The sequence below is a fragment of the Pteropus medius genome, unplaced genomic scaffold (genome assembly GCF_902729225.1).
Source record: "Pteropus medius unplaced genomic scaffold, Ma_sr-lr_union100, whole genome shotgun sequence".
Taxonomy (NCBI): Eukaryota; Metazoa; Chordata; class Mammalia; order Chiroptera; family Pteropodidae; genus Pteropus; species Pteropus medius.
In genome coordinates, this window is record NW_024344434.1 from 3845135 (window position 1) to 3871823 (window position 26689).

General features: G+C 32.5%; 1 protein-coding gene across 6 annotated transcripts in view; it reads right to left on the reverse strand.

The window, feature by feature from the left end:
- Positions 1 to 17601: 17601 nt before the first annotated feature.
- DPP10 (dipeptidyl peptidase like 10) overlaps positions 17602 to 26689 on the reverse strand; it is a 457935-nt gene continuing 448847 nt past the window's right edge. For 3 of the 6 annotated variants that reach the window (XM_039872698.1, XM_039872700.1, XM_039872699.1), the window contains exons 22-26: positions 26147 to 26246; positions 25841 to 25899; positions 25656 to 25728; positions 22007 to 22080; positions 17602 to 19691 (exon numbers count right to left, since the gene is read on the reverse strand). In XM_039872698.1, the coding sequence (XP_039728632.1) occupies positions 19557 to 19691; positions 22007 to 22080; positions 25656 to 25728; positions 25841 to 25899; positions 26147 to 26246 (441 nt within the window). In that variant the 3' untranslated portion in view covers positions 17602 to 19556. The remainder of the gene's footprint in view (positions 19692 to 22006; positions 22081 to 25655; positions 25729 to 25840; positions 25900 to 26146; positions 26247 to 26689) is intronic. The other 3 variants (XM_039872701.1, XM_039872703.1, XM_039872702.1) reach the window with 1 other exon arrangement.

The window sequence follows — 26689 nt, forward strand, 5'->3', positions numbered from 1 at the left end:
TCCTCTTTTGTCTTTTTTTTGTGGTTGTTATTTTACTGTAGTCATTTAGAGGCAGGAGAAGTCAACCTTCACTTCTACCCTCTCTGTATTACTTAACACATTGAAAGTATAACAAAGCTGCAGTCAAAATTCTGTTTTCTATAGAGAATTGTTTATATAAGAGAATACAGGTAATAGTTCCATCATTAATTTCACCAAGACACTGTGAGCTATGACCTGTTGCCACCTCCATGTGTATACCATTGCCAGTCCATAACCTCCAAGGCTCCCTGCGGATCCATTACTTGAAAATTAACTCCAATAATTATTTTAGATAGTATTATTTTATTTTTTCAAACTACACATAACATGGACTAGCCTTGCTTGCCTCAGTTAATGGTGGTTTATTTTTAAAAAACAGAAAAGGAAAATGAGAATTTCAAAAGTTGTGTAAGCAAGGTTCTCCAATTGGAAACTAATTCAGGTCACGGTACTGTTTCTAGGAGCCCTTTGTCTCAAGGATGTGATGCCTAAACTATGTGCTCTTTCTTAACAGTCATATACAATTATTTACTTCATATACACATACACACACAAACATACATGTACCTCACCTGCTCTAAAACTTCTCATGTCATTTTTTTTTTTCTCATGGAGCTCCCTAGATTCTGTTATCACTATTCTTGAGTCATTAGCTGTCACTTCCACCATAAAATTCACTAAATCCTAATTATATTAGCCAAGTCTGTCATAATCAAACATAGAGTACTTTTATTAAGCAGAGTATCTGTTTAAGATCTTTAATTTCTGGCCCAACTATCAAAATAGCTGATTTAGGGTTAGTATCATGTGATGCAAAATAGGAAAATCAATGCAAAAATCACTGGAACTTATTTTCTGGTATGTGGCTTGTCATGAGAGTAAAAGTGGAAGAAAGGAAACCTTTCTGAAAGTGGCTGAAAGTGAAAGTGATGAAAAATCATTATGTTGTAGGTATATTTAGGATCTTGCTGATAAATTGAGAAATATAAAGAGAAAAATAAAAGACAAATGACAGATTTTTGACCAGAACAACTGGTGATTTGCAATTTACTTTACTGTGAGGGAGAAGATAGGAGTAGAAAAGGATTGGGAAACAGCACTAAATTTTACTTTGGGCATGTTAAGTATTAGAGGTCCATCAGATATCTTGGTGGATCTGTTAAATCAGCAATTTGTTGTCTGCATCTAAAGGTGAAAAGAGAATTTGGGGCTGAGGATATAAATTAGGGTGTATCAGCATTCATTGAGAGGATGTGGAGTGAGATTTATGACTATTAAAGATTGTAGAAGACACGTATTACCATATATAAAGATATGTATTAAAATTGTGTAAAATAATACCAAGAATAGTAAAGTGCTACTTTGCATTTGCATAACATAAATTTTCAATGAGTGGTCATAAACATTCTATTCTTATAAAACTTATCTCATAAAAATATAGGAGTTAATATAATTTTTTCATGTAAGAGACTAAATTACCAACTGTTAAAGTTACTTGCACACAGATACATGTGTAGACCATAAGAGATCTAGGATTAGCGTTTGGATTGTTTCCACAAACCCATACTTGCTATCTCTCCATCTTATAGAAAATTGACATCAAAGAAGGACACAAATATATCTTCAAATTTCACCAAGACTTCATATCCTATAAACTTGAAAAAATGGATTTGCCTAACAATTTTTACTAAGAGTAATAAAGATAGCATGGGACCCCCTCCCCACCACCTGTCTTCACCTCCACCAAACCCCTAACGTGGAAGAAGATTCTTATGAGGAAGAGATGTCTGTTTATTATGCACCTTCAGAAGATGTGATATTTGCTTAGCTATTAAGGTAACATGCTGAGGTTATATTCTCTTTGTTTCTGGAATTGATTCTCCATCAGCACACATTACCAGGTTATCTTCTCTTTGCAAATGGGCAATCTAATCCCTATAACATTTACACTGATGATATAAAGCTACAAGATCACATATTGGAAAAGATGAAAACATGTTTATTAAAATTATGCATGTGACTTCTCAAAGGCAATGCAAAGGACAGCATAAGATCTAGATCCAAGTGATACGAATTGAGAAAATCATAAGTAGAAATTTGAACTTTATTTGTTTCTTTTCTCATATTTCCTTTTATTCCACTATCTGTTACTAAGACAATTCTTTGTCTTTTAAAGGTAAAAATGAAAATATTGTAAAAAGAGGATTTTTAACACTGGTGAACATAGTTACTTACTTTCCCTTGCCACTTCTTTTGGTATGTGTACCTTTGTTTCCATTGGGAATACCTTCACCTTCTCTCTCAGTTCATGTGGTTCACATATGGCTAATCTTAACTACTGATTTGAGGAGAACCAGGCCTACTCATTCAAGGCATATCATTTCTCTTGACATAATAACTGACACACAGATGTCCATGTAACTGCAAAAGGCCAATGGCATTCATTCTCAGGCCTTTGTTGGAACTATTAGAAAAGAGGAATTCTATCCTCATTGAAATTGCTCAAGTGATAGTATATAAGCCTTGAAGTGGGGCCCACAAAGCTGTCAGAGAATGAAGCCAGGAGAGAAGATAGAAAGTCCAATCTGTAAAGAGCAAGACTATCTTAATGAATTTGCTAGAATCTCTGCACATTGTAATTACACAGCCTTTATTTTCTCCTAAGGCCTACTCAAGTAGTTTCTATGTTACATAAAACTGAAATCTATTTTCTAACAAATTGTGACTTAATATAGTAGCTATTTTTTGTAGTCTGATCTCTTGTGCTAATACTGAGATTCAAATAGTGTTTACTTATAAAATAGTAAAATTTTTGACAGAGATTATCATAAAGGCTTTTACTTTGGAGGAAAGAATGATTAAGAAGTTGGTAGAGGATTTGGTTCAAGGAAAACCACTCTATAGAATGGCTTTGAGACCTCATAAACTATAGAACAACCATCATTGAGAATCGCCCGAAGTCTAGTTGAACATAAGTCCCACATCTAAGAATATGCAGAAGAAGCCACTTCAACACCTGTAGGAGGGGCAGAGACCCAGAACGGACTGGTCCCACACCCATGTGCGGCAGTTAAAAATAAGAAAGGATATCTCAGCTGCAGTGATTTCCCTTAAGGAACAAGGGGTCCCAGTCCCACACTAGGTTGCCTAGTCCAGGGTTCCAGTGCCAAGAAGAGAAATCTCCATAATTTCTGGCTGTGAAAATCAGCAAAGATTATGTTTAGTGAGACAAAGGGTGGCTGAAGTTTCAAGCATTCCTCTTAAATAGCTCCCACATGGACTTACTTGCTGTGAGTTCCAATACTGGGGCAGTAGTTCAAAAGGTGCCAGGGGTATACAAGAAGGAACTGAATTATCTGATTTCAGAGGAAGAGGTGGTATGGCAGCTTTATCCCAGACAGAGTGCTGGTGGAAGCCATTGGTTCTTGCTGAACCTTTTCCTCTCCCAGCCTGCACCCATAGGCAGGTGCCATATCTGAGTCTCCACCAACCTGGCTAATACATTTCACCCCATCTACCCTGGTGATTCCCTAAAAACCCTGCCTCACCCAACTTGTAGGCCCACCCAAGCCGCTTCCAGTGACTTTTCCATACACACGGCCTACTTTGAATAATACTATGGAATTTCCTAAAATCTCTCAAAGGTTCACAAACCCCAGACAAATAGCATTTGGCCTTGGTGTACCCCATACCTTTTTCTAAGCATCCCCAGGCCTGGAACTAGAAGCAGCCAGCCTCAGTTCTCACTTTAGCTTCTCCCAGGTTACTTCAAGCCCGGAACAAGTGGCAACAATTGTAGGTCACTTATAGCTAATACCAACTGGCCCTGGGCACATCACAGGCAATAGCTGATGGGCTGTAACAGAGCCCCTTCCAAAGGGCCCCAGAACCAACACACCTGATGTCCAGCTTTAGACCACACCAGAGCACCACCCAAACACCTTCATAAATGACACATACGAAGGGCAGACTCATCAGGCATCAGAGTCTCGCTAAAGCAAATCCTGCTCCACAGTGTCAGCCCATTCATGACAGCTCCTCCACTGTAGTCATGGCCGGTCTTCAGAACCAATGAACCTTAGGGTTAATATCTCCCATCGGCATGTCAAAAACAATCAAGACTCATCTATAACAGGAGGGCACACACAACCCACACAAGAGACACACCTAGGGCATCCAACTCACTTGACCAGAAAGGCTGTGCCACTGGGCCCCACAGAACACCTACTACATAAGATTGGAAGACATAGCAGCTCTATATAATAGATAGAAACAAAAACAGGGAGGCAGCCAAAATGAAGAGACAAAGAAATGAAAGATAAGAACAAAGCTCTAGAAAAAGAACCAAACAAAATGGAGACAAGCAATTTATTAGGATGCTCAATGATCTCAACGAAGACTTCAATAAAGAGACAGAAATATAAAATAGAGGTAGAAAACATAAAAAAGAACCAGTTAGAAATGAAGACTATAATAACTTAAATAAAGACTACATTAGAGGGAATCAACAGTAGATTAGATGAAGCAGATCAGCAATTTAGAAAATAAGGTAGTAGAAAACATGTAATCAGAATAGAGAAAAGCAAAATAAAAAATCCAAAAACAATGAGGATACTTTAAGAGGTCTCTGGATCATATTCACATCATAGGAGTACCAGAAGAGAAGAAAGAGCAAGGAATTGAAAACCTTTTTGAAGAAATAATGATGGAAAACATCCCTAATCTGGCAAAGGAAAGAGACATACAAGTCTTGGAAGTGCAGAGAGTCCCGAATAATATGAACCCAAAGAGGCCAACACCAAGACTCATCATAATTAAAATGCCAAAGATTAAAGACAAAGAGAGACTCTTAAAAGCATTAAGAGAAAAGTAGTTTGTTATCTACAAGGGAGCTCTCAAAAGACTGCTAGCTGATTTCTCAACAGAAACTTTGTAGGCCAGTGTGCTTTCATATCTTTTGTAAATAATGCTTCAATAAACATATGAATATATGTCTTTTCAAATTAGTGTTTTGATTTTCTTCAGGTAAATACCCAAAAGTAAAATTACTGGGTCCTTCTTGGTCTCTTGTTATAGCCTTTGTTTTAAATTCTACTTTGACTAATATAAGTATTGCTAAACTAGCTTTTTGTTTGTTCGTTTCCACTTTCATAAATATCTTTTTTCATCTCTTTACTTTCAGTCTGTGTGTTTTTTGATCTGAAGTCTCTTATAGGCAGCATATGTAAGGATCTCCTTTTCTTATCCATATATTATTTATTTTATTGTTATTTGGAAAGATTAGTTAATAGGACCCTTTTAGAGTTTTAATGGTCCTCAAAATTTAGCCATATGATCTTAACTTCTGCTTTACTTGAAATGATTGAGTATTGAGCACATTTTGTGGATTTAGCCTTCTCAAAAATTACCTTTATACTAATAACTTATACTTGCGTAATGGGATATTATGGCTAAATGAATGTTATGGTAAATTATTGCTAAATATTTATATCATCCAAGTGTAATGATTTATTTATTTCTGTTTTCAAAGAACCCTCTATCTGCTCACCTTTAAAGAGAATCATTATAAATTAACCATCCTTTAAGCAGAACTTCTCAGTGTCAAAGGTCTTTTTATTTAGATTTTCTTATTCATGACTTCCTATTATTCTGGACTTCCTATTATTTTGGACTTCCTATTATTTTGGACTTCCTGCTATATTTAACCCAACTATGAAGTTAATCCCTTATCTTATTCATCTTAACTTTACTTTTTTCTACAGCCAACAATGGCTGAGTTACAAAATCTTAAAAGTCAGGTTTAATAAAACATTCATTAGTGCTATATAGATTTTTTAAAAATTGTAGTTTAAATTTCAGAATACTATGGAAATAATACTAGCAGTGCCTTATTTATTTGCTTTAATATTCTTTTTATTTTTAACTTTATTTCTATATTTTGTCATCCCAATTTTACTAACTCTTAGTAACTTTGAATGTTTATATCATTTCCCCAGGGTATTCTGGACACATGACTCTAGGACTACTCAGCATGTGACATTAATAGAAGATATGAACAATTAAAATGTATTAAGATCCTGTAGAAACTGATACCTTGGTCAGAAAACAAATACTAGAATCTATCATGTTTATAAAACTTGGACTTAAATGATTGCCTTTGACATGCAATCTGTTTATGTAAATTTTGTACTTTTCCTGCCCTGTTTTTCAAAAGAAAGATTGCTCAAATATTATATCTTTCAGACTAAAGTGTTCCATTTGGAAACTGGAAAAGTAGAAAGTCTCCTCTTTTCACTTATAGTTGATCAATTAACTCAATTGCATTTCCAATGACATTCTTAAGAGATGGGATAAGGCTATTCTTCTGAAAATCACTAATTTTGCTCCTTTTTAAATGTTCAACTGTACATGAAATTATAAATCATATTTTCAGTATACATGTTTGAATGTAGTTTTCATTAATTCAAGTAGGTCTCTCATTTTAGAAAATCAAAACATCTTTGTGGAGTACTTCCTAAATGTAAATTTCTACTAAATTTCAGGGATTTGAAGATGTGTAAAGATTATATCTTTATTCAAGGATCTCACAGATTATATTTGCATATTTAAGTTTTCTTTTGAGCTCTGGATAAAATATGTTCTCACAATTTATGATTTATGTTGTAAATTGAGTAGTTCTTTCATACTGTCTGAATAATGCTATTTCTTTTTCAAACAAGTGATATCTGCTTGCATATAAAAATTTGTTGAAGAGGCAAAGTCCTGATAATTTAATCTCATTAACATTGGAGAAAAATACTCATTTGTAGATAGCAACAAGTCAGGTCACTTTCAGTCCTTTTATCTTGTCTCTTTTTATGACTCCTTCTGGGCTTTACATTTATCTAAATAAAAATAATAATATAAAGTCAGGTTTTTATAGGAATTATATTCAGAATATTTAGTTACAAGTAAGGTATGCTCACTAACTAGTCAGAACTTTCTCCTGAGCAAAAAAAAGAAGATGTGATTTATAACTAGTAGTAATTATCCGCTAAATATTCACCCTAGTTTCGTTAAGTGGAGTTTGGGCTATCAATACATCATCATTGACATCAAGCAGCAGTCTCATAACAAGAGCTATGTTTTTGAATCAATGTTATTTTGGGAGAATTTGGAAAGATGGCAGTAACATAGTTTTAGAATGTTTCTGAACATTTACACAAAAATAAATATTTGTATAAAGACAGCAAAACAATAAACATGGCCAATGTTTAGAACAAAATTAAGTGACAAGGTACATCCTGGCATATACTAAGTTTTCCTAAATTTTAATGTTCGCTAAAAGTACAAATTTATTATTGGTAACAAATACAATCAGTTGTTTTCCTTGAAATTGCAGGCTTTCTTAATTTTCAAATATATATAGTTTTAAAATATCCCAGTCCGAATACCCATAATTTATGTTGGTCATATTTTTCATAAAAATGATATGCCATTAAAAAAGTAATTAGTTCAGCTTTCAAATCACACAATGGCCCAAGACAAATACTTTTCCTCAAAACAACCATTAAACTTTGATATGTAGCAAAAGCGTTCTATGAATATTACTTATTTCATAACATCAAATATTAAAAAGCATGCCCTCCAGTACAGTTGTGTATTTTGAAGAAACAATGCCTGGAGATGTACTGTATATGCTCAAATCCTACTTTCATTTATTAACTGAGTGACTTTAGGTAATTACTTAAACTTTCTGTGCTTCTATTTGTACTATAGGAATACCAACAGTTCCTATCTCTAAGGGTTGTTACAAAGATCAAATGAGTTAACATATGGAAGTCTTTCAAAACAATAAAAAATTATATAAATATCAGGTATAATTATGATGGCTACAATTTTACAAGAATCAAAGATTATTTAAAATCTCATCATCTAAATTATGTGATATGATAGAGGTTTTTGCTAACACTAAGATGGTAATCATATTGTAATATATAAATGGACCAAATCAACATTTAAAACTTCAACTTGCACAATGTTATATGTCAATAATTTTTTAATAATGGTTGACATTTAATAATGATTCTATCTATAGCTTCGTCAAAACATTCTTAAGGGAAAATTTTGTTTATCTGTTGTCCCATAAGTATATAGTAGGGAAGAATACCATGACTGCTAGTTCTGTTTGGTGTCACTCAATGACTTGATTGTTGTTAAAAATGCCAGAACTTTTAAAGCCCCACATCTATTGATTTTGCATCATTAGTTTAAATGTTAATACAGTTATTCTCGAATAAATCATAAGATGAATATAGAAGCCATTACCTTCAGCAGATGCAAATATACTAGTGAAAACAATTAGAGGTGTAAAAATTTCTTGAAGGAATCAAAGAAAACATCCTGAAAATGAAGTAAATTTTGTAAAGTAGCTGATTCAGAAAACAACATACAAAACCAATAGCTTTTACGTGTGTAAAGAAAACCAGTTATAAGAAAGAAAATAAACTATTTACTATAACGAATAACAAAGAAAGAATAAAAATAAAAATTTCTAGCTTGAAATGAGACATGCAAATCCATATGAAATAAACTACAAAACACTTCTTAATGAAACATAAGTCCAAAAACATGCTATGTTCTCAATTAGGGAGACTCCACATTATAAAAATATTACTTCTCTTGAAGATAATTTATAAATGTAATACAATAGTAAGTATTATTACTCACTATTATATTTTTGTAATATGCACCAGTAATAAAGCATGAAGAGTACATCCTGATGATCCTATGAAATGATCTCTAGGATTTATTTTTGAGTACAAAAAAAAAGTAGAGAAATGTCTTAAAATGCCACTTTATATTTAAGAAACTAGAGATGAGTACTGATCTCTATATATTCTGTCAAGTCATACTGTTTAAAATGAATACGTAAGCCATACTTTTAAGTGATATGTATGGGGGGCAGAATAAGTCAGGGAAAAAGGAATAAGATCCAATTTATATTATTTTTTTTATAAACTTTTAAATCATACAGGTATTTTAGATTATTATATTGAAACTGTAATATGCAGAGTTTAAACAGTTAAAGAAAAATAAAAATCAATAATTCTAAACTTTATACTGAGTATAAAGTATAATTATATTGAAAGTTTTTCTGCAAGTGATTTCTAAAATAATTTGTCATTGCATTCCAGAGATTGGAAAAAAATCTTACACTGAATAATATGATTTACTAATTTTATTATTAGAGGTAAGGTAGGCATGCTTTTCTTGAGACTGTAATGTTGAATTATGAGCTAAAATATATAAATAATTATTTAGTTTCATTAAGAACTAAAATGAGTACTGGACTCATGTCACATATTTTCTAGCTCTGTTCACTGAAATAGCCTAGAAATAATGGTTGACCCAGTAAAAATGGACATTTTTATTGCTCAAATTATAATATATACATAAAATTTAATTCTATAAAGAACCAGAGCTCCAAGTCTGGAGAAAGAAATACAAGAAAGCACAGAATAGTTTGTCATACCACAAAGAAAAAAAGCTATCACAGACTATCTGGATTATGCCAAAAAGACACAGGGACCAACCTAAGGAGGTTCTAACTGTGTGACAAAGATATGCTTTGAGCAACAGTTCGGACAATAACTTCAATGTATTAAAACCCATAAAATCTGTTTAAATTTGTAAGTTTATAACAATTTTCAAACTAAAAAAATCCTCAGTAAATTTGAAGCACGATAGGGAATCAAGGATTTTAAAAAATGTTAAATAAAAGAGAAAACTAAAGAGCTTGTTCTACTTTTCTTACATATACTGTAGGAAAATGCTTGATAGCAATAATATTTCTTTATAGAAAATTTTAAATTAAGAAGGATGAGATATATGATTTCAAACTTTGGAACATTTAATGAACAAATGGATCAAGCTAAAGATTATAAAAAGTTTGTAAGAGCACAAAGAGAATATCTTATATGTCTTCTCTGAAAAGACATACGTAATGGGAGAAATTATTTGCAAATCATATGTATGATAACAGATTAATATCCAGAATATTGAAAGACTCTTAAAAAGACAAATAGCCAAGTTAAAAAGAGGCAAAGATTTCAATTGGATATTTCTCAAAAGGAGATATGAAAGTAGCCAATACATAAATGAAAAGACCTTCAATATTATTAGTTATTAGGGAAATGAAAATCAAAACCATGATATACTTCACACCCAACAGAATGGTTGTAATAAAAAAAAATGGAAAATATCAAGAATTAGTAGAATATGAAGAAATTAAAACCCTAACTGTATGCTTTGAGCAACAGTTCGGACAATAACTACAATGTATTAAAACTCATAAAATGTTTAAATTTGTAAGTTTATAACAATTTTCAAACTAAAAAAAATCCTCAGTAATTTGAAGAACGATAGGGAATCAAGTATTTAAAAAAAATGTTAAATAAAAGAGAAAACTAAAGTGCTTGTTTTACTTTTCTTACATATACTACATTGCTGGTAGAAATGTAAAATAGTGCAGCCACTTTGGAAACAGTTTAATAGTTCCTTAAAAGTTAGAGTTCCCATACAAGCAAGTAACTTCCTTCCTAGGTCCATAGCCAAAAGAGTTGAAAACATGTCCACATAAAACCTTGTACATAAATGCTTATAGTAACATTATTTATAATAGCCTCGAAATGACAAAACCCAAAAGGTTCACCAACTGATGAATGGATAAAGAAAATGTGGTATATTAATACAATAGGTTATAATTTAGCCACATATAGAATGGAGTACTGTTACGTGCTAAAACATGATCAATCTTGAAAACATTATGCTAAGTGAAAGAAACCAGTTATTAAAGTCTACATAATGTATAATTCCGTTTACATTACAATTACACAATAGGTGTAAAAAAAAAAACAGAAAAAGAAAATTAGTGGTTTTCAGAATCTAGAGAAAGGGGAACATGGAGGGTGACTGCAGAAAGTTATACATTTTCTTTCTGAAATGCTGGAAATATTCTGAAAATAGTGGTATTTTTTGCATAACTTTATGAATGTACTAAAAACTACTGAATTGCACTTTTTAAAACACCAAATTAGAATGGTATGTGAATTATAGCTCATTAAAGTAAATTTAAGTTTATAGAAAGAGTCTAGATATTCAGATCTTTTGAGAGTTCAAAAAGTCACAGTTTATTGATAATTAGAAAGTGGCAGGATTAAATAAATCTCTGAACCACAAAGATCTAGTAAAATCTGTCTTTTGAATAGAAGATCAAGGTGATCAGATTAAAGATGTGGCCTTCCATTGCTACAGATGGACTTAAATTAGCTACAAATATTTTGAGTGTTATGGAAAGAAACTCTCATACCCTATTCCTCAAAGTATTGTGTACATTTTTAAACTACACTTTAAAAAGAATTTAGATTTAGTTACTGGCTATAGACATTTGAAAGTAAAGAAATAATAAATCTCATTTTTTAATATTAAAAATATGAGCCTATATTAAATAGCATTGGGATGTTTAAGACTTACAAGGTTATTTGGGTTCTAAACTGATTATAGACAAGAGGCAGGCTAAGCTGTGTTATTCCTCCAAGCAGCCATACTTATTTTTTCCCTTTCCAGACAGGGTTATTTATTTTGATTATCCCATTATTGTTCCACCATTATATGGAGAACAGAAAACTGATCATTTTAAATTTCAAATATCTTTAGACCAAAAGGAGTCTTGTATGGACTTATTGTAAAGACTTCTGTACAACACTCAAAAATCCTGGGCTTTGAGCTTCAAGGGATTAGGGTTGTGTCTTTGGGAGTGGAATTGACTGTGCTCTGTGTAATCAAAAGAGTCAAGTGAATTATTTGATGGCCAGAATAGTGGACTGTGCCAGTGACAGATAGTGCTTCCTATATTCTCCATTTGTTCCCCTGCATTTTCCAATCTATTTGCTGTTAGGTTGAGACACAAAGAGCTGTCCTGATAAATGAACTACAAGCAAATGTGATGAGTGTCATTTTAGAGACATGACAGTTGAAAGAGGGTATTGTGTTTCTCCTTCAATCCTCTCTTCTCTTAAGGTTACAGCATGGAGTTATATGTTCCAGATAGCAGATGAGAATAAAATAGCAAACACCTGCCCGTATATGACACTATGTGAGAAATAAAGATTTATTTCCTTAACATACTGAAATTTTTAATTTTTTTTCATTGCACTAACATCTATTACTATGACTAATCCATTAACTTTCGGTAACTCACTTAACTTTATTAAGCTTATTTACCTAAGTTTTCTCATGTAAATATTTGGATAGTGATTGTACTTAATTCATGCAGCTGCTTTAAAATCTATTAATGATCTTATCCTAGGCTCTGGTACAAATTAAGCAATTAGTTAGTTTTAGCTATTATTATTACTGTTGTTGTTATTATTACCTTTTTTTTTCTCTAGCAAATTACAAACAAGTTAGGGTATCATATAAATTATATATATAAAAAGTATATATGAATGAGGCATTATAGTCAATGAAATAGGAAATGAGGAAAAATTTGGAGTTTGAGGAGAATTGGAAATAACTAAGAGATATATTGTAATTTGATTTATAAAGTAAATAAGGATAAACTAAAGAAAATTTTCAAATATTATAGAGTCCAGATGAAGTTAAAAATATAGTTTCATACACCAAAACTTTTAACTCCTTCCTCTAATACTTACCAGTTTGGGGACAAAAGAAAAGCAGGCAAATTATATGCTTTCCTGGGCTTTCGGACTGAGAAATGCATACTGATACGGTTAGTAAAACACAAAGAAACAGATTGTTTTTGGGTCTAAGCTGAGTAGAGACTAAACTGAGATAAGAAGGCAGGTAGGTGGTAAGCTAGGGGAAGTAGGTCATTTTATTTATTTTTTATTTTCTAGAAATATTTATCTTTCAATAGGATGCAAATTATTTTCTTCAATTAAAACAAAGCTAAAATACCACAAAATAAATATATATATAAAAAAAAATACTGTTCTTCTGGCAGGAGTGATTTTGGTTGAGAATAATTGTCAGAAAATGGCAGGGATTTATTATAAGTTTCCCTAAAATTGAGAGTGGAGCAGGAACCTGCATACAGACCAACTGCTGTTCCGTGTGACAGTGGGTTATGGAGCACTTTTGACTTAGATAAAACAAATACATTCATTATGGGCTATTTATTCAGAGGAGATGGGTGCAAGGGATGAGTGTAGGCAATATGGGGAGTATTACAAATAACAGTGAAAATCAAAATATAATTAAATACGACAATACTTTTTAGTAAATAGTGACTCAGCTATAATGTCCAAACTAAAATTCCCATTTATACGTTAGATATGTTAATTAAATTGTGTTTAAAAAAAGAAAAAAAGGATCTTTATGCTCTGTCAAACAGTATCTGGCACGAGTCATCACAAAATATCTCTGACTTATTTCATGATTTGAAACCAACTTTGAAGTTCAAATTGTCTGTTAGTCTGGGCAAGAAAATTGACCATTTGTTCTCCACAAAGGCTCAAAATCTATTTATACCATACAGACCATTAAAAATCACACATGCTGTCCTAAAGGGGGAGAGTTGAAGTGTAATGAGAACTACACTCATTGAAAGTGCATATGAATGGGGAGGCTCTGTTACCTGTGCTTCCTTGTCAGGTCTTTCTTTCCTCATTGGAATATGATTTATGTAGTCCATCAATCAGGAGAATTAATGGTGTGACTAGCAATTCAGGACATACAGAGATAATCAACCCCTCATAAACTGTGTTAAAGCAAATAAAGCCTGCAAAATGGGACCGTTAACATAGCAATCAAATTTCAAAACTGTCTGCCTGCAGTAGAAAGTGTGTCAATGACCAAGAACAGAGGTGAAAAGAGAAAATGTTGGCTTAGGGAAGAGTGTACTAACTCTTAGAAACAAGAGGATGGAGCAGATGTCTGGGGTCTTCTGGGAGAAAATTGAGAGACCTTCAAAAGAAGGGTCCATGTGAAACCCCCAGTCCTCATTGTTTAATGCCTTAAGCTGTGCCTCTAGCTGAAATGGCAGCATTAAGGATCCTATTGCCATTTGTAGGGTATACTTATCCCTTCTGTGCCTATATCCATTCTCCTACCATTTTACCTGTTGCACCCTAACTAAGGAAATTGCAGTTTCAGATATATAACTTCCCAGTCTCCTTCTATCTACGATAGGGGCTTGCAACCAAAGCCTGGATGAAGGGACTTTAAGGGAATTCTGCTTAAGGCTTCTGGAGAAAATTATTTTTCTTTATAAAAAATAATATAGTCATGCCTCGCCTATCAATTCTCGGATATTGCTATGAAAGGATATATTTCCTGAGGCACTTGCAGTTATCTTGAAGCCCATGGAAGGAGACAAATAACATAATGAAGCTAGAGAAGTAGAAAGGTGGGAAGAGCCTGAGATTTGATTCCCTCATTGATCTGTTAAACTGCCTCTAGAGGTACCCAACTTTAACTCTCTTTTGATGTGAGTAAATAAAGGTTCTTGGCATTTAAGCCAGTGCTTCTCAAAACTTTTCTGTGCATTCAAATCACCTGGGGATCTTGTTACCATTAAGTTTCTGATTTAGGAGGTCTAGGGTAGTACCTGAGACTCTGCATTTCTAACAAACTCTGAAGTGATGGCCAAGCTGCCTGCATATTGGTTCATTAGTATTTAAGTCACTTTTAAATTTGCATTCAGTTACTCAAAGACGGATGCATACTAACCGGCAACGCTGAAGAGCGAGGGACTTGGAAGTTGAATCCAACACAAAGATATGCATGATGATTCTTAGGAATTCACCAGCTACAAAATTCATTGATGTGATTATCGCATTTGAGGGCTTTAAGGTCATCATGGTATTTGTTCAAATCCTGGATCTGTCATTTACATTCTGTGTGACCCTACAGGAAAGTTATTTGACCTCTCTGAATCTTGGTTTTTTTCATCGGAAAACATCACCATGTATCTCACATGGTTGGCTTGAGGATTAGTTGAGATGATGTGAAAAAAAAGCCTAGATGTTAAACAAATGTGAGCTCCTTTTCTATGATGCTACTGGCAGTATGGAATTCTGTGTTGTCAAGCTTCACTCATGCTAAAGATTACTTATTTGAAATGGTGAAATGGTGCTAGGCCTGATAGAAAAGGACAGATTGTGGTAATCAGCCGAGACTTTCCTTGTAACTAAGCTTCTATATCAAAAGCCTGTGATGCTTGTATTAGACTATCCTACATTTAATTAGAAGTATTAAAAAAATAATAAAGATTGTACTTTGATATGACTTGTTTCTTTAAAAAAATCTGTCTACCTTGTCTTTGATGAGAAAGGATTTTTGGATTTGCAGATGCTCTCTTCCAAAATTTCTGGAATATTGCCAAATGAAATGAGTGTTGTTAGCAGATCTGATCAGTGGTAAATAAAATCTATTGCCTATAGTGATGTAAAAGAGAGGAAATGCAATTTTCCTAAGTCAAGTTGTAAATAGGATTATAATATCAGCTATGTTTCTAAGTATTGCGACATCCTTTCTGGATTTGTAGAGTTTGAAAGCTAGGTGAGGTTTTCATGTTTACAAGCTTGGGTGCTTTGATCAACATAATGTTTTGGATGCCTCTGAAATTGATTTTGGAATGCCCTTTGCATAATGCCAGAGCAAGAGATTTAACTAATACTTCTCAGGCATACAGTCATGGTCTTCTGGGAAAGGTTTTCATGGATAGAAATAACTCTTACATATCTTCGACAGAAAATGAAAATATGTTCTAATATTATATATGTTCTCTTGACATTGGGGAATTTACATAACTTCTGTGTAGCTACAGTGGTACACTGGACGATCATTTACATTTCAGTATTACTGCTAACAAGTAATTCTCAAAAATACCTAGAATTATATGTTCAAATATTCAGAATTCTGGAAAGGGGTTAAAACTCTCCTTATTGCAGGATTACTGTGGAGCAGAATGGTTGAGAACATGGGCTTCTAATTGGCTAGAGCTAGGTGTTAAGCTATTCACTCATTAGTTATGTAAATGTGGCTGTTACTGCTCTGAAGCTCAATTTCCTTATCTGTAAAATGGGAATCATAATACCTGTTTAAGGCATGTCGAGATAATTCAATTTGACAATAAATATAGAACATCTAGCACATATTTGGTACTTAGTATGAGTCCGAAAAATTTTAGGTAGAAATGGCTTATTCGAACTTGAAAAGAAAGCACTTCTTTATTTTCATTTTATTTCTTTATCCTATAATATTCACAGTGGTAAGCTCTTGCTGGAGGAAAGGATTCCCCAGAAAGTAGTGCCTGAGTCAACAGCTATAGTTTGTTTTGGAAAGTGATTCTAGGGAATAGGAGCGGGGGACTGAGTACAGCGAAATGGGAAAGAAGGAAATAGAAAGGTACATTGGTGTGGGCATCTGAATTTCATGGGGACCAAGGACCATGTAGAATATCTGAGAGAAGAAAAAAGGAAAATAAAGACATCTGCTCCTGTTTTCCATTCGTTGGGTTTTTATGGGGTTATTACCATTCTTATATAGGTTTGCAGTATGTAAGTAGTAAACAGCCAGCATTATGTTAGTATCAGAGAAACCCCAGAACAGAAAGTGAAAGATAGAGCACAGCTGAGGACTCAGGTTTTATTTATACAATGCTCACTGCTGCAGGATGTGAAGGTCGTCAGAGAATGTGAGGAAGGACAAAAGAAATATTTCATATATGATTCTTTACAGAAATCATGTGCCCGCTATGACCCTTGAGATTTGAGAGCAATTCAGTCCCAGGTGCCTCTGTTTCAAAGCCCACCTTTTGAAGACAATGGTTTGAATAATTCTGCTGATAGACCAATATGTAAGTCACCTCATTCTAGAAAATCTACAACTGGCATCTGCAGGACCCTCAGTGGTGATTTCTATGCTAAACATCCAATCAGAAAAGACACATTCTCCGAGTGAGCTGAAATTCATGTTTTGAAGAGCACCCTCTTGCCTTGGTTATGTCAGGAAACTCAAATAAATTTGCATTGACTCCTTGGTCTCTAAGTGTTGAGTCAGAGATCTCAATGGAGGAAGTTAGTGAAAGAATACTTTTCCCTTTCAAAATAGTTTACAAAGTTTATATATTGTCTGGATGATTTAATACTGCTTACCTATTCTATTTTATAGTTTATTTTTATTTATTTATTTATTTTTACCTTTAAGGGGGAAATAACACTTGAAAAGCTTGCTACTAGAGTGCTACAAAACTCTAGGAATGCATACATACATATAAAATAGTGGAATGTGGTCAAAGGAAATGTATAAAACAGCTTACGTGATTCCTTTAATAATTGGTGTCCATGTGTTGGTGAACATTCCCTTATCTATAATGGCTCAATTAATAAAATAAAAAATCAGGGAAATGAAAATTTTCCACCTTCCTATTAAAAAGTATATCTTCATTTGAGATCTATTTAGCCTTTAAGGTGAAAGTGGGTTCCAGACAAATGTCTCACATTAGAATTTGTATTAAATTAATTGAAAAATAGGTAAACATTGATAATAATAATAAAACAAGAGAAATGATGAACGGCAAAAGGTAAATACTTTTTAAATGTTACTCAAATACACATTCAATAAAACCACATCTTTTGGACAACATAATTATTTGTATCATAAAAATCTCTAGTTGAAATTTTAAAAAGTTTCAGTTGGACTTCAAATCAGCCTAAAAAGAAATTTCCATCTTAATAAAATAGGCAAAACTTTCCTTTTAAACATTACAACTTATTCTTTTAAAAATGTGTTTACTATTCTTGAAAAAGATCTGAAATAGATATTTCAGAATAAAGAGCCTTTTCTATTTTAAATTGAATCTAATGGAGCAGTGAAAACACAATTCTAAAGCATCCAAAAGAAAAGCAGAATATCCAAAAAACCATTCATACGTTCACAAATACCCAGATTTGGGGGTTGATTCTTTGACAAAACTGGAGATTTACTGAGCAATTCCATGACATTTTTTCTTCCTGGTGTTCAGATGTCATGATTATCCAGCCTATACCAAGAAATTTTTAAAATAATAAAAATACAGTATATTCCCTAGATTTATCTGAACTTTGCAGACTTTTAGACATCTTCTGGAAGATCCCTAAGTGAAGTGCAAAGATACTCCTTGACTCACCAAAGTTAATGTTCTTGTGTCCTAAATTGACTTCATACAGTCAAGTTTCTTTTATACTCTCATTTACTTACTATGGCAAGGCAATACAGCCCAGGAATTTTGTGCCTTCATCTCAAATTAAATAGCAAACACTGCTATTTGTGAAATTTTGGCCAATGATTAAAAATATTTCATTTCTGATTCTCACCATTAGAATTTAAACAGTAACAGATGGATTGGGCAGGCATTGAATACTAAATAGAAACTGGCAAATGAAATAATCCATTTTACAATGAAAATGAGAATTGATTCTGCATTGAGAGAGAGAGAGGTAAAAGGACCAAGTGTTTTTTTTTTTTTAAAAAAAAACCTTCTTCACCAAAAGAGCAAAATAGTACTCAGTAGCATTGCATTATTAACAAAAGTTCTTTATCAGAAACTATAATTTAATATTTAAGTATCTAATTTACATGTGACAAGGTATCATATTCAAAAATTAAATTGCAACTAGAAAACTATTAACCACTAAAAACGATACCAAACACAACCCAAACATTTATAGGAAAGCAATAGCTAGAATTTGAATTGGAAAAAATGTTGCATCATATTTGGCTCATTAAACAAGGAATCCATTATAGCCTGTAAAAGAGCGTCTGTTCTAATTCATCAAAAGTTTATCCTGTGTAGCATGAATAACATGTAAAGATAGATTTATTGACTGTATATGCACACATGTGTATATATATTGTGAGACACACACTTGTGTGTTGATTTAAAGATATATCTACTGATAACTGGCTGAACTTTGGAAGATGCTGAAATCCATATTTCTATATGACCTTTAACCCATTTAATAATTTTTTTATGAACAGAAATTACATAAAATACTATGATTTTTATTAACTGAATATTTTCTTAAGCATAATAATAGATAAGGAATTGCACTTATTGTAAAAGTACAGTAAAGTGTTAGATTGCAGCTCAGCCATCAAAGATCATGGTCTGTAGTACTGATAAGTTATGCATCATATGCAAAGATGATGGTGGCCATAGAAATTAAAATGAGAGCAACTGGTTACAGAATGAATAGGGGATAACAGAAGAAAACATGCACTATTCCTACTTTAATGCAAAACTAATTTGTCCCAGGAAACAAACCCTTTGACCTTCCTTACACAAAGAAACAGGTTCTACACCCTTGGCAAAACAGTAGACTTGGACTTCTATAATCAAATTCTAGTTCATTGTCTCTGAGTGTGCTGTTCCAGTGTCATCTCTTTAAGCTGCCCTTGAAATTCTGGAGCATCTACAATAATACAGTCTCTTGTTTAGATTTCATTGAGCCTCAATATTCCCTTAAGTTCCATATAAATAGAGTCCATTATTCATCTTCTTCTGGTTCCTGTGGTAACACGGATATATCTTCCTTCAAACAATCACTGAAAAATCTGAGGATTGTGCTGTAGAGATGATATTTGCTTTTCTCAGATACTTTATGATCTTCATCTGGGTAGACCTAAGGTGTTGAGGGGAAAGGAAATTTAAAGTTACAAAAGTGAGTACTGTCCCTCAGAATTCATTCTTTTAGTTCCAATGGCATGGGAACTTTGGAAAATAATACCTAACCAAAATCTCACCTAATTCAACTCTGAATTCTTCATAATACATTTTTCTTTTTTATTATAATTATATCATAATTGACATTTGAGACAACATATAATTTTTATGTGTTTAAATTAGAATTTGTTGGTCAAAAATTTTAGTCACTTTCTTTCTGACTATAAGTCCTTCCCTGTCCTCCCTTATATTAGAGCATTTAATATAGAGAACTTGCAACTGTAAATTTATTCTCTGCCCCTTTGAAATGTACGTAAATCTTCTTGCCTATTGCCAGTTTTATAACTGAGTAAATGTCTTTCTTAAGGAACTGGAAACATCTCTTTTAAATGTAAACATTGGAGACAGCACTCCTATCTCCCAGTCTCTGTGGAAGGGTAGAGGCCTCATTCCAAGTTGTAAAATTGCCTATTGTCATAAGGATACAAGAAAGTTTATTTTTCTTATTGGTAAGGCCAATTACCAAATGCAGGTGGACAATGAGTCCTTCTATCCCAACTTAAAAATTCTGCAGCCCTTTGTTTCAAGTAGAATTTAATCTCTCTCCCCTATTGCAATAGTCTTGAATAAAATCTTCCTTGTCTGTTTAGTCTTCCATGGTACAATTTTTACTCTAACGATGTCCTTTTCAATACAAAAGACATTAGTGATTTTTGTTTAATACAAATATAAACATAAATATTTTCATATCAATTCCTGGGTGTAAAGTTTTTAAATGGTGTCTGATTGTCCTCTGAGTAAAGACATACTCTTTCAGATTGTTAATGGTATGACCTGTAATTCTAACTGTGGTTCCTGTGTTTGAAATATGTTGAAATATTTTTAGTTCTTCCACTGCTGAGAAATTAAAATTACTTTTTTTTCCTTCTATGATTCTTCCTTCAGACTGAAATTCCTTCATATTATAAAGTATGTCTTATTTATTTACCCATCTATCACAGTGACTGTTTTAAAGAAAGTCCTTGATAAATATTTATTAAATGTGATTGAAGGCATATGTAAATGATGTTTTACCCACTCCTTTTTTTCTCATAACATTTACTCAAACTATCTTTTTTTCTCAATTTTTAGGATAAGCATGATGGAAAGTGAGGAAAAGACAGATTAGAGAGAAAAGAAAATTGTTCTTTTGAAAGAATTCATTATCAGTGATATGAATAAAAATCTAAGGAGAAAAAGACATTACATAAGAGTTTATTATATAATTAACTTGTAAAGCATGAGTTGATCCACAATCTCAGTGTAATTATAAAAAGAATAAAATCTTTGGTAGCTAAAAAAAGTAAAAATAAAAGCAGGGAGACAGAGTAGTACAGAAACTGTGTTCTAAATCTCTGGTAGCTAAAAAATCTAGGTAGGTTAGACCTGTCAGAATGGCCATCATCAATAAATCAACAAACAACAAGTGTTGGTAAGGATCTAGAGAAAAGGAACCTTTCTGAGCGGTTGGTGAGATTGTAAATTGGTACAGTCACTATGGAAAACAGTATGGAGGCTATTCATAAAATTAAAAATAAAACTATTTTATGACCCAGCAATTCCACTTCTGGGTATTTATTTGAATAAATCCTAAACACTAATTTAAGAAGATATATGCATCCTTATGTTCATTGCAGCATTTACAATAGTCAAGATATGAAAGCAACCTAAGTGCATTATCAATAGATGACTGGATAAAGAAGAGGCGGTACATATATACAATGGAATATTACATAGCCTTAAAAAAAGAATGAAATCTTACCATTTGTGAGAGCATGGATGTACCTGGAATGTATTAGGCTAAGTGAAATAAGTCAGACAGAGAAGGACAAATACCATATGACCACACTTAAATGTGGAATCTAAAGAACAAAACAAATGAACAAACAACAGAAACAGACTCATAGATGTAGGGAACAAGCCGATGGGAGGGAGGTTTGTCAGATGGGAGGGAGGTTAGGGGCTGGGTAAAAACAGGTGAAGGGATTAAGAGGTACAAATCGGTAGTTACAAAATAGTCATAGGGATGTAAAGTACAGGGAATATAGTAAATAATATGGTAGTAACTATATATAGTGCTAGGTAGGTACTAGACTAGTCATGTGAATCACTTCATAAATTATATAAATGTCTAACCTCTATGCTGTATTCCTGAAACTAATACAAAATAATACTGAATGTCAAAAAAAAAAAATCCTAGATAAAAAAACACATTCTTCTGAAAAAATGGCTTACCTGCATAGTATAATTTACTCCGGCTTTTATTAGGTGTTTGATTAATTCTGCTGAATGCTGGAAATGAACTTTTGCTGCAATAAATTAAATTATGATATTTGAAGGAAATGTGTTTATTAGCATCAGAACTTTTTTATGTAATTTTTCTTCAAAGAGATTAAGTATTTCACTTAATATATACATTGCATATTTAAAAGACAGATACCTGGCTTTAACTTGGAAGCCAGTAGATGCGACGGTGATAAAACTTTGAGCTTCACATTATAAAAAAATAAACTGAAATAGTAGCTACTACTAAGGTTCTAGTTATTGTCCAGGTGGTACTTAGATTTACTTTATTGGTTATTATTTATTATTTCTAACTGTTCACATACTTTATACCATTCTAACAATTTTAACATGGTGAATGCCTGTCTGGATAGTAATACAGCAAATCAGTTTCCATTTCTTTCCCAGGAGTACTTGGGACCACTCTCAGTTATATACTGGCATTCTGTTTTACTTTAAATTAGAAAAGAATAGCCCATGTTGAGAGAAGATAGTACACATCTCATTATTCAAGGGTTAAATATTTACTGTATATTACATTGGGTTTTGCAGTTTCTTTCTAGCCTCCTTCTGCTTTAACCTAAAGTCCAAAACTCTGAAATAAGCAGCACAGTAGACAGAAGTTGGAGAGCAGCATTGGCTCTAGCTAGCTCTGAAGACATGGACAAATCACTCAAATCTCCGAATATCACTTTGCTCACACACTGCTTGGGCTATTTATGTATTATGTACATCTTGCTCACACACTGCTTGGGCTATTTATGTATTATGTACATCTTCAAATTTCTGTAAATAACTTTTAAGCTAACATTTTTAAAACTGTCTTTGTAAAACTAGGGCAGGATTATCAATAGTTTAAGCTCCTTCACTGCTCTAATTCTATGATATTAATTAATCCTACTGCATAATAGATGATAAAAGGTTACAAAGCATTATTTAAATCTTTTAAAAAATCTACCCAAGATCTTTTTCAACATCTTTCTATTGTACTTAATGGAAAATGACCCTGTCATCTCTAAATAAGTTTACAGATTGCTCTGCAAATTTAAACTACTAGAAATGGTAATGAATAGGGGCAATGAAAGGTAAAATGATCTCTTATATGGGTCATTTGTTTCTTGTAGGAAAATATTTTGGAAAGAACCCCCTCATTTACATCTATAGATACAGCCTAAAAGACAAATTTATAAATGGAATTCCCAAATGAATTTATTTCTGTTTAGTTTGTAGTGCAGAACCTATTGATATTTGTCATTTGTTCCCTTCCTCAATATAAACAGGGGCATTAGATGTATAATTGGCTGAGTGAACTAATTTGCTGGTAGTTATCGAAGATGATATTAATAATAGGAGTATTATAGTGTCATTGAGCACATACAAGCCATCAGGCCCATATGGGGTTGTGTCTATGGTATATATGTATATATATATGAGTGTGTGTGTGAATTGTGTGTGTGCATACACAAATACACAGGTGCATTTCCTTTAATGTGACTAGTGCTGAACCTCTGCTTGTATTTTGTCAGAAGGGTGAAGCACCAGGGCTGTAACTGAATGAATCAGATAGGAATAACATGATTTATCTTAATAGCTACAACATATTGACAGAGAAATTTGAATAGCACTAATATGTTCTAGGGTGATGGCTAAAGGTAAAATAATTCAATCCTGAATATAATTTATTCCTACAATTGAAGCTTCAGAGCACAGAAAATTACAGCCTCAATGCCAGATTCAAATCCTCCTCCTACAAATCAATAGTTGTATGATTTTTGGCAAGTTATATAAATTCTGTAATATTTATTTTTTCAATTTGTTAAATAATAATAAGAATACTGCACAGTAGTTTTGTAAAAAACAGGTAAATATAATATTAAAAACTGTTGGCATATTTTCTTACATATAGTCAGTACTTAATAATGGCTATTTATTGTTAGTACTATTAATATACATGTAATGTCTTAATATCTTAAAACAAAATTCTAATATCCTTCAAAATCTTTATGCTTCTCTTTCATTATGTTTCACCTACCACATGTATGGTATTATCTAAGTATTTTTTTAGATCTTACAGTAGTTTTAGATTTTCAGAAATGTTACAAAGACAGTACAGAAGTTCTTATGTATCTCTTATCCAGTTTCCCCTATTGTTAATTTTTACATTATTATGGTATATTTTTCACAACTAAGAAGCATTTAGACATCATGTCTCTTTAACCTCTTTCAGTTTATCAGAATTTTCATATTTTATTTTTGATGACCTTAACAGTTCTGAGGAATACTGGTCAGGTTTTGGGTAGAATATTCCTCATTTGGGTGTTTTACTCATGGATAGACTCAGGTTATGTTTTTTTGGGACAAGAAAATAACGGATTACCATTCTCATAAAATTATATCAAGGATGTATACTATCACCATGATTTGTCATTTTTGATGTTAACCTTGACTGCCTGGCTAAATGGTATTTATCAAATTTCTCTACTGTAAATATACTTTTACTCTTCTTTCCTACAGTGCTCTTGAAGGAAATCAGTAAGTGCAACAGACTCTAAAGTGGGGAAGGAGGAGAGTTAAGCTTTGCTTCTTTGAGGGAGAGTATCCATATAAATTATTCAAAATTCTACCTAAGGGAGATTTGTATATATTGCACTGAACACTAATTTAACCATAGCCTGGCATGCTCGAAAGTTAAATTTGACACTTGGTATGGTCTTTGCTATAAAACCATTTTAGTTATATTCTTTGTACGATGGAGTAAAAATACTGAGGCAGGGCAGGGTAGACTAAGAAAAACAAGTTCAAGATTTAGGAAATATAGATTCAAGGCTTTGACTGTCTTTGCTCACTTTCCAGATAATCCTGAATACATTTACTTTCCTCCTTGATACTGATTTTTCTCATCTGTGAATGGGGCTATAAATAGTCAGCCCTCTGTTGTAAAGTTTCACACAAAATAAAAAAATACATATATAAATTCTTTGAGCCCTGAACACTTCATGTGAATATAAAATATTATTTATTATTAGTAATATCAATCACATCATGTTCAACATTTAACATGATAAAAAAAATGAGAGGTGATATGAAAGTGCTTTTTTAAATATTTCTGTTTTAACTTAAGTGGGTAGCTTCCCAATAATTTTATTTTAGCACTGGTGCCTTTTTGCTATCCTGTTGTTTTCTAGGTCAGTTTCCTTTTGAGATACACTGAATAACACTGTAGTGGTAGTCACTAGCCACATGTGATTATTTAAATTTAAATTAATTAAAATTTAAAATATTAGTTCTTAAAATATTAGTTCTAGTCATACTAAACACATTTCAACACTTACGAGCCACATGTGACCAATGGCTACTGTGTTCAACAGCACAGATACAACATTTCTATCAAACTAGAACATTTTACTGGACAATGCTGCTACTGAGGCTCATAACTTCCTGACTTCTTCTCATTTCTCATCATGCATTGGATTCTTTGTGCTACTCTTCTCTGCTCTTTTCTTTAGTAAGTTTATAGGGCCTCCTGTAAGTAAGTTCTTGAATATATCCCTTTGTTCAAGGTCAGATCCCATCAATCATTAGCAGGATATAGAATACTTACTGTCAGCAGTCCCATGAATTACTAATATATTTTCCTCTTTTAAGCCATGAATATTATGTAGCACACTGGATGCCTATAAGGAAAAACACAAAAAGTCTGTATATATATAGATCTATCTATGTTGCATTTTGACTGAGTTTATAGAGCAAAAATAACCTTTTCTTCTTTATTTTTTAATTAGTTACCTGGTATGTGCTTTCTTCTTTAGATGGCATACCAAGATATCTTTCAGAGAAAGCTGAGGCTGTAACCGAAGAAAACAAAAATTTAGTAATAAACTAAAAAACATTGGAGTAGCATATTTCATTAATTTCTATATTTTACATTGCATCATCATGTTCTAGTAAAATTGATTAAATCATGAAAGTGATAAAGAGCTGAAAACATCTCATAACACTTGATAAGTGAGCTCGAATGAGTTCCTCTGCATTGGGATTTTATTTTCTACAAATCATTATGTTATATTATGTCAGTCTATAGAAAGTACTCACCATATAACTTCAAGTCTGTGATAGGTGCAATCACTGATCCACATTTAAAAAGCTTTTCATCTGATTTTAAGATCATCGATGCAATATAGCCACCGTACCCCTAGCAAAATCAAACAAACAAAATATATAGTTTGCTTTATATGTATATATATATGTATAACAATTATTTATAGAGATACTTTCAGCCTCATTACTGTTAAATAATATACATATCAGAATGTCACCTCATGTCCCAAACATGAGCATAATGATACACAAATATCACTTTATGCAGATAAAATTTTTGAAAAGAGTTGTTTAAAATTTTATATAACAAGTTATTTTAATATTTTAGGTAAAATATAAAATTAATTCTATACCACCAAGTGTCAAATGTTTACTCTTTGATTTCATACTGTACATTTGTAAATAGCCCCCAAAATTTGAAGCTAGGTAAAAATAGCACTTATTAAATCATATATAATTTTAGGCAAATTATATATATATAAATAAAATAAATTTACATATAAATAAAACATTTAATAATGATGATGGTTACACAGA